Source organism: Saccostrea echinata, unplaced genomic scaffold (assembly GCF_033153115.1).
Source record: "Saccostrea echinata isolate AGI-Se365-2 ecotype Australia unplaced genomic scaffold, CSIRO_AGI_Sech_v1 ptg000086l, whole genome shotgun sequence".
Classification (NCBI taxonomy): domain Eukaryota; kingdom Metazoa; phylum Mollusca; class Bivalvia; order Ostreida; family Ostreidae; genus Saccostrea; species Saccostrea echinata.
Window position 1 is genome coordinate 1876464 of NW_026889835.1, and position 10212 is coordinate 1886675.

Consider the following 10212-nt stretch of genomic DNA (forward strand, 5'->3'; position numbering starts at 1 on the left):
AAAATACAATACCTACATTTATTCAACTGTCTAGAGGCTACAAAAACGAAATAATTTAAACATTACATTATAACTGTATACTAATAAAGACAGAATACTATTTAAGTCATTATGTTAATGAGTAAAAATTATTATTATTTTGTCTCATTCTCACAATAATTCGCCAGTTTCGTCATTTAGTCAAAATACAGTAAAGCTCTTTAGTGTTTGGAGGTAAATTTAATTTTCACAACAGAGATGGATCTCAACAGTTTTACAAGAGTTGGTGAGCAAAATCCATGGAGTGATGCCGACTCTTCTCTATCTCCATTGCTGAATGTATTGAATTTAGCAGAAAAATTAGGCTATGTTCTAAAGGTATTGATTTTTTCAAATGTAATCTAGTTGATCAATATAATATGTTGCACAGGTGTTTGGGTCTTGTTTTTCTTAAATCCTATATATTCGGTACATCGAATTACCGAAATGCCCTTGATTTACCGAAATGCCCGTAGAAATTACCGAAATTCCCCTGGAAACTACCGAAATGCCCCTATAAAATATAAATATGTGGGATAATATGAAAGATTATGTGTTCAATATGTAAAATTTATCTTGAAAAGAAAAATTAAAAAATATTTTAAATGTTGTTTTTATATTTTTTATACAATACGTATGTTCATCTAAGGAAGACAACTCTGTAACCTGTAGTTGATCGTTATTTCATCAGAATTTTACGATACTTACTTCTGTAAGTTTAGAAGTTTTGTTAGTAAATTTATTTCAAGGGAATAAGATAATTGCAATTTATTTATTTATTCTGTCAATTTCATACAGATCGTCGATGAACCGATGAAGAAGAAAGCAAGGACCTATATTTATACTAGTATATACCAAGGTCCCTGAAGAAAGGACATTTATTGACTGACACTAAACAAATTCAAAAAATAATTTTTCTACACTGACGGTTTAGTTTTTATCCTAAAGTAATCGATGTCAGTTTGTGGCAAGCGCACACTTGAACAACAAGCTTCGGATATTTAATCATTTTACGAAAGAGGGTAGCCTTTTTTTTCCTCAGTTGTGTAGCATTATTTTGTTGTTGTTTTTTTTTAAATATCATTGAAAAAAATATTCTGAATGTGGACGCTTTTCAAGCTTAAGAATATCAGATACTCAGAAAAAATGTGATAAAATTTTGTCGAACAGTTCTTAAACATTATTTATCACGCAGTTATTCTATGCCGGTTTTTTTTTTTAATTTATTTATTTTGTTTCATTTATTTATTTTTCTTTTTTTCCCACCAATTCTATACTTTATATTGAAATCAAACATGAAAAATTGAAATCCCTCAAAAATGTCCTTATATATTTCTTGTGTTTTCCCAGACCGTTTCACGTGGAGGTACCGCCCAGGGATTTTTTCACCCTTTGATTCCAGAGGCCGGGGCCGTCAAGATTGGGAAAAATAGCGATATTTGGTTGAAATTGGGAAAAATATCTTCATACAAATAAATAGGAAAAAACAAGCAAAAGTGAAATACTTAATCATTTTTCTTATTTTTAATAGTATGAAGCTGGCTTAAACCAGCTTTAGTGATATGAAATAATAGTGGCTGTTGAAGTTCAGAAGCTTAAAAAATGGCAAAGCTGCAGGGTATGATAACATTGTAAATGAACATATTTATAAATACGTTGTCATCTTTTTTACTTTTATGTAAGAAGTTCTTTAAAATAAAATTTGATAGTGGGTTTGTTCCAGATGAGTGGTTAGCTGGTATTGTTTGACCAATTTATAAGAATAAGAGCAATTCAACCCAGCCTGAAAATTACCATTTGAACATTTTATTTCACTTTATGGCCTCACTTGAGGCAGAAAAATACAAACAACAAATAGATCAACAATGAAAAGATAACAAATGAACAAAGGATTAATTAACATATATACAATATTAATTTAGAGGTATTGGAAGGAATTTCAAGAGTGAAATAAACCGTCCTAGGCAAACTGGAGAGACTGACATGATGCACGTTTATTTATTAAGTAACGATCCCGACTTTAATTTTTAAAAATCAATCCAGCTTTAAAAAAAAGTATGCATGCAAATATCCATAGTATTCCGAATAACTTCTCGGAACTCCTCGGATGGCTCGTACATCGCACATAGAGAACATAAACACCTTTTGTCATTATTTTAATAATTTACAACTTAATACATTTTTCATATTGGGAATTTTTAGGTATAATTTTGGGAAAAATATGCACTTTTCAGCATTTGGAATGGGGCTGAATTTCGGCCCCAGAGAGACCCTAAAAAAATCCATGCCGCCATGCATTCACGATATCCCGCAACGCTTCCTACTAAGAATAAATCATAAATGGTAGTATAATATTTTTATTACGATATTATCTGCGATATATTTAAATTAATTTATTCACTAACAACTCAGTTAACTAGAATCCTTGCATGTATGTGTTGTACACCTGCAGAGAACTCGGGTGTGAATTTACGGCACGTGGTATATGATGCTATAGCTGTCAATTTTATGCATTATTGTAATTTATTAACTATTCAGCTTTCACTTTCTTTTAAGAAGAGTATATAAATTGTCAAACAAATACAATATTTATTATGTACAATATATAACTTACATACTTTGGGGGGCAATATTTTAGTAAAATTAACATGCCCAATAAAAATTATTTATTTTGCGAACTTTGTCTGCATGTACTTTATATACAATGACAAAAATTAAGATTGATACAAAGCATCAAATCGACCGCAAAAAATTATTTCCGTGCACAAGAAAAATGATTTTCTTAAAAACGCAGAAAATCTATACTAGTGAATGTTTTGATGTTCTCAGAAAATAAGGACGTAAACTCTCTCTTTTATGACTTATGCCCTAAATCTTTCTTACATGCTAATCCAGGATGATTTCTGCAGATTTTGCTGCAAAATGAGGTAAAAGTCGAAAAAAAGAATGCCGTAGTGTCATTGGCAGTTAAAGCATTTTGAAAGCAATCTCAACTCAGACGAAACAAGGACAAAATAAGGATATACAACATGAATTCAAAAATAGTGACTTCAAATATATACTTTAGCACCATAATTTTAGCAAGGATATTTCAGTGCGTTTTGGAAAAAAAAGAATTATCGACAAATATGGTATCGTTAACATTTTACAACAATTTCTATTTATACATGTATGTACCTGCGGATGAGCTGCGGTCCTAATAAAGGCAGTGTTGCGGAATTAAGTTATAATACTTTTAATTATTAAAATAAACATGAAATTGACATATTTTCATTTTCTGTCGTTGTGTATAAAAACAAATACTAGTATAGACTTTTGAAATCTGGAACGAATTTAGCATTAATTATTTTCGTTGGGAAATTCTTAACGGAAGTTATTCGTTACGGGAATTAATTTCAACAAAAAAAATTATAATTCTTTGCAATAGATACATCAATGTTTGTTTTAAGATGTGAATTAGATGTATTAATTGTTTCGTTTGAAATTTGTGAATGAGAAAATCGACATGAAGATTTGCATGGAATACATGTACGTTTTACAAATGTTCATGTTGTAACCCCAAATGCATGTATGGTTAAATATATTATATACAAAATTTCATGCTTATGTTGAGAATGAGAGTTGAAATCGATCTTTTTAATGAGGATGTTATAATAGTAAATTTGTCAGCGACAAAAAAAAATTGTTACTCGGTCAAGTTTAGAAATGCTTTTTATATCACACTTTGGTTTTTTTGAGTGGTGGAATGAAATTGTCAGTATTGTTTGTCGTCATTGTATAATCATTACGAATTTTTTGGTCAAATAACAATACAAATTATTAATCTTTACAAAAAAAATAAATAAATTAAAGTAAATAATTTCATGAAACACACATACACACACAAAAAAAAAAAAAAAAAGAAAAAGAAAAAAAGAAAACATGGAATTAATAACAATATTGCAAGAGTTATCGTTCTTTGAAATCGCGATATTGAGCAAAATAAACACCGTTTTTGTACTTATGTTAAAATTACGGCATATTTTGAATAAAAATTTAACATATTTTACAATAAAATGTATTCAAGAACATAACTTAAGGGGTATTTCGGTAGTTTTCAGGGGCATTTCGGTAATTTCTAGGGGTATTTCGGTAAATCGGGGGCATTTCGGTAATTCGGGTTACCCCTATATATTGAATATGTTAAAAAAAACAAGATCTGTTCGTGAAACACTGATGCCCCCATATGAAAGTCTGTGGCAAGGGCTAAAGTTTCTCAAATGCAAATCAAACTCCAAGGTCAAGAGATAAAAAATGTTGGTACCCAAAGAAAGGTCTTGTCACAAGGAATATACATGTGAAATATGAAAGCTCTAGCAACAACTGTTCAAAAGTTATGATCATGAAAGTGGGTCAAACTCCAAGGTCAAATTGTCAAATACAGTAAAATTTGTCTAATCTGGACTCTGACTGAGTATTCCAGAATTTTGTCCATTTCGGCTATAAATTTTAGTCCCATGCACTTCTTAAACAAATGTATTATAAAAAATTCTGTGTAGTCCGGATTCTGTCTATTCTGTATTCCGAATGGTCAAATTGGTCCCAACTACTCATAATTAACAGTAATTATTTCGTCTAATCTGGCCAAGCAGAATTACCTGAGTCACTTCAATGCAATTATCACCTTTCGTGGTAGATGTGCTAACCTGTGTTTACATAAGTATCATTAGACGAACTGAAAGTGGCGATGACACAATCCACTTGAAGAAATATAAAGTTAAGTTACAAGTAAATTTTAAAAAATGCTTACATGTTTAACTTGCTTTCAACTCCATATCACACTGTATAACATAAAATCAATAGGTACACGATTTACAAATCAAAATATAAATCGGGATCGAAACTCAGATGTCTCATTTCAAAGTGGTGCCATAGCATTGAAGGGACTACGTAAATGTTTACATAAACATTAAGATGTCAATTCAATAAGTATCGAATCATAAATAATTGTGTTTACGGTTATTGAAATAAGTTCCGAATTGCAAAAACCCACACTTGATATACACATGTCTGTAGATTTTGACTCTGTTAACATTTCACGTTGAAAGTCTCAAACTTTGTGAATGAAAAAGAAAAAATTGACAGTAAGTAATGCAATTTGCTTTTGAATAATTTTAGACTCCATAAAAATCAAATGATTTTGTCAATTTTATTTTTCCAACATATGCATTGTACTTGTCAATAAAACAACGGATATAAATTTCAAATATATTTCTGCAGTTTTCCTGCACTCCGGATTCTGTCTAATCCGGCCAAATTTTATGGAACCATTGGTGTCCAGTTTGGACAAATTATACTGTGTGTTGGAAACCAAAGAAAGGTTTTGTCACAAGGAATATACATGTGAAATATCAAAGCCATAGCTCCAATCAAATCAAAAGTTATGGGCAAGGTTAAAGTTTTTGCGGACAAACAGACTGACGGACAGTAGGGGTGAAACGATACACATCCTTCGCGGTTCGATACGTATTGTATAATTTTGTCTCGGTTCGGTTATTTTTGATACGATACATTTTGATAGAAGGAAGCAAATTCAATGTTGTTTTATGCTTTCTTTTTCTAAATCTAGTCACATATTTTACGAATTTTATTTGCAAATTGACTAGAAGAAATTGATTAAAATTATTTGACTGTCAAAAATTATTTTACAAGCTATCAGTCATCAAAAATTTACATTTTCTTTACTCATTTATACTGAGTAACGTGTTTTACCTTATGCCAAACCCGACTAAATAACGATCCCGACCGAAAAATGAACCGAACCGAAAATTAGAGATTTTGCACTGTATATCAAACCGAGAAAAAATACCGCAGTGAATCGATACCGTGGTGAACCGTTTCACTCCTAACGGACAGGTCAAAAATTATATGCCCCAAAATGTTCGATTACAGGGGCATAAAAAAGTAAAGATATGCAGGCTCCGTAATGGTGTCTGCACCACTTGCTCGTTTACATAGGTTGTTCTTTGAAAATAAAGCTCACCTACCGCATTTCGTGCCGAGAGAATTCAACAGGTCCAGTCCAAAGACTATTTCTACCTACGTAGCCATTGATAGCTACCTAGGTATTTACACCTACTTGAAGAAACTACTTCTACCTACTTTTACCTGTCTTTGAAAATAAAATAAAATAATAATTATGGCACATCTTTTAAACAGGTCAAACTTCTTGTTTATCAATTTGAAAACTTTTTTAAGGGTGGAGATGGAGAGGAAATGCATTAAAAATCATCCCTAAAACATTTTCTCTGAGAATGCTTGAAGATTAGTTTAAAATTGATACAGATTTGTAAGTCATTTTAGACCTCAGCTACCAGAAAATGAAACAGGATGTACATTGTAGTTGTTTTTTTTTTTATGTGATATTGTTAAGTAATCATTTTTTGCCAAAATTTTTGTTGTATTCATCATCAGACATCAGTGTGACTATTAAGAAATTTGGTGCTCACCATATTGTGCTGTTCTTGCGTTTGGCCACAAAATGTAAGTAAAGCAAAAAGTAGGTAAAATAGCTACCTGGAGTAAGTTTAAATACTAGGTAGATTTTAGTAGCTACTAACATAGAAATAGTCTTTGGACTGGACCTTTCAAGTGCCTCTAGACATGATCAAGAGGCCAAAGGGCCTTAACAGGTCACCTGAGTATAGTACAACTCTGTAAAAGGTTCATGGAATGGTAATTTTATAATCATATAATAAAACAAAATAAAATGATAGAAGATAGTGATACGTTGCTCAAAAACAAAAATAGGATGATCAGGGATCAGCAAAATAGTCTGTAATAAGCAACAACCCAGAGAGTAGATCTAATTTACTTTCCTGCATGTATATGCTAGTGCTAACTACACTCTATTATATTGCTTTCACCAGACTTTTCACCACAAATAGTGCTTTAGCATAAAACACAGTATTCACAAAGTGAACTCGGCACAATCCCCATACCGTTGGTTCTTGGTCTTTGAAGAGCATTTAATGTAAAAATATAAGGGGTACCATTATTTTTGTTTCATTTCATTAAAAAAAGTATTTTTGTAATACAATTTCCGTACATGACTGTAATAGAGCCCCACCCTAACCAGTCTAGATGAACTCCCAAGTCTGAAAAACTGAATGTTTGGCTCCATCATGCATTGCAGCAAATAATGTACATGGCATATCTCAAGTGAACAAACACTCTTTAATTCTACCACTTTACAAGGAAGACTATCGCTTTTTTACTCAACCGCCTGCTTCCATTTTTTTTTAACTACCGTTTTTCTACAAAATCCATTTTCGGTTCACTTGGAATCACGACTACTTACTTAAGAATCCCTAGACCAGAGGCCGTGCTTGCTCATCATAACCATGCAATCATTTGCCTGTTAAATACTAAGAGCAGAGAAAGCTTTTCAAAGGATTATATTGCATTTTCAGATTACAATGGGTCACCTTAGTGACTCAGGTGAGCTAAAAATCTAAAGTATTAATTTCAATGTTGCTCTAATACAAAGTCTAGTAATTTTTTTTTTTTTTTTATTAATAGAATAAAGAAGATAAATTGAAGAGTTCAACAGCATCATTAGCAGTGATAGCAGTGCTTAAGGAAATTACAAAAATTCAGAAGGAATTGCATCAGGTATTGTATGCTTCCTCAAATGAAAGACTCAAATACGTTGATGTACAACTTGTGTCCATTGAATTTTTTCACCAAAATGGTAAGGGCTGACATTTTCATTGTGGTTGTCTGATGCCAGTGGCTTGTGTGTGTCTGACTGTGTCATGCAAGCCTTCATGGATCTACATGACAGCTCCTAGCAAAGGAGAAATACAAATGAATTTTCCATGCCCTTAAATATTTTATTTAAATTCTATGAATTTATGTCTTTGTACTAGCTAACAATAATAATTATATTCATTTGTTGTATATTTTACTTGGTTTAATGGTTTTACAGGTTGATTTAGAGATCCAAAAGAGAATGCAGGACAGAGAGACTAGTGATATTACTCATCTGGACACAAGAGGTACAGTTTTGCAGCATTATATTTTATCCTCTTGCAACACACAATCCTATTAAGTATACATAACACAAAAATTTGATGCTTGGATTGATATATATTTTTTGACTGATTTTGAATGGAAATGACATGAATAAGCAATCCTTAAAATATAAAGAAATCGTAAGTTTTCTTTAGTGCTAAGATATGCGACTTTGTATCGTTTTCTATATAGTTCTGTACAAAATTTTGCACATATTTTTGACATTGTGACAAAATCTGACAAAATTTTCCCACTTTACCTGGAAAATAGCATTCAGGTTACCTATTTTTCCTATTTGCATATAAATCTATGAGAAATTTTGCTGATTTCTGAAAAAAGTTTGTGTTATTTATCCTTAATTTTGGGGTCAAAAGGTAATGGTCACAGAGTCAGGTATTTTCTTAATGATGTGGTCATGATATGTAGAGTGCTATTTGACCATTTAGTCCGAGTCCCAATCAACAGAGATGGTAAATCAGCAGAGCTGAGGAATTAACCTATTCATTTGAGGGCCAAAATTAGAGTCCTTAACAGTGTACATGATATGAAGAGTATCATTTAACTTTTCAGTCTCAGATTTGCTAAAGAACAAGAGTTGACCTAAAAAACACTTTTGTTTGAGGGTTCAGAGTCAAGCCTACTCAACATCAAGCTTTGAATTGATAATAGTATTATAGATTACAAGGGAAACAGGCCTATACATTATTTCTTGACCCTGCATAGTGACCAAAGAAACTAATTCCAGGGTCAGTGGTCAAGGTCAGTCATGTGTAAATAAAGTAAAAGGCATATCACTTGACTGGACTCAATTTGATACTCTCTACAGAGATTAGATACTTATACAACTCAGGACCAAAAGGTCAAGGATAGTGATATATGAATTTATTGTCTGAGAAACTGTACTCTGTGAACAAAATCATGTTGCAAGGGTATGCTCCATTTTGTGATGCTTTTCTTATATTTGGTTAAAAATTCCATCTGTTTTAACAGCCCTTAAAGATTGTAGTCTACATGTATGCACTTAGGCTATGTTATGTAAAACAATGCAATTTTATTTCAGAGAAAAGAATAAAGAATATACAAAGTTTGAATGGCCACATGCAATCCATAATCGACAGCAAGAGTCAGTTAAAAACTCGACTACAACAACCATTTGTTGGTGATTTTGTAAAAATTGAAGCACAATATCACAGGTACATCCCAATATATATATCTATCTAAACGTTGAACATTTAGAATTCTTGTTTATAAAATGATGAAATTATTGCACTTTTCACAGACTTCTGACACAGTTCATAAATATTCAATTCTAAGTAATTAACAGTCTGTTAATATTATATTTCCAAAATATCATGAAACATATACACTAGTATATAATCTAATATCAAATATCTGTATTCAAAATACATGCATTTTTTTTTACTCCATAAATTGACAGGTATGCAGCAGAACTTTTCCCCCAGGTAGCCCCAGTCCTAGCAGATCTCAACACGCACTTAGAAAATATCACATGGGTTAAATCCTTGTCCTTCAGTGATGGACAAATGGTAATAGTTTTCTGAACCATTTAAAGTTTTAAAGAACATATTTTCAAAATTTTCAACCTATACTCTCATTATGGAATAACTAGATCTCTTTAAAGTTTCGAATTTTGAATTTACATGGAATCGTGCATATACTGTTAATTGTAATCAGAACTGATACTTGTTTAAATGTTTAATGGATATCTATTGCAGGAAAGTTTGTTGAGTGAAATTAACAACACATTGGCAGGACTACAGACAACTTTCCAGTTGTTGTGCCAAATGAGGAACAATATGGCTCAATTTCATGGACTTGAAATAAAATCCTGACAACAGATTGTTTTAATAATACTGTGTATTACTTACATGTAGATATTAAATATATTTTCTTAGAATATTGTATTGCTTGATCCTAGAAGTAAAAATTAATGTTCATATACATGTACAAGTTTAAAAGTTTAAAATGCCTGGGGAGTTTGAATGAATATTCTCCATATGGCAAGCCATTTACTATTTATGAAACAAGATATCTCTCAAAATAATAGCTATATATTATCTTTTCTAAAAGAGATATGGGAGGTACATTTCAGAAATCTCTCTCTCTCTCTCTCTCTCT

The 10212-nt window shown here is 31.6% G+C and overlaps 1 protein-coding gene across 1 annotated transcript; it reads left to right on the plus strand.

Annotated features, from left to right (window-relative positions):
- The first annotated feature begins 237 nt into the window (after positions 1-237).
- LOC133177028 (HAUS augmin-like complex subunit 2) lies at positions 238-9991 on the plus strand. Its single transcript, XM_061312112.1, has 6 exons — positions 238-357; positions 7579-7671; positions 7988-8057; positions 9134-9266; positions 9512-9620; positions 9810-9991. Exons 1-6 carry the CDS (start codon positions 238-240, stop codon positions 9924-9926), a joined length of 642 nt encoding a protein of 213 aa, XP_061168096.1. The 3' UTR covers positions 9927-9991.
- Positions 9992-10212: the final 221 nt, after the last annotated feature.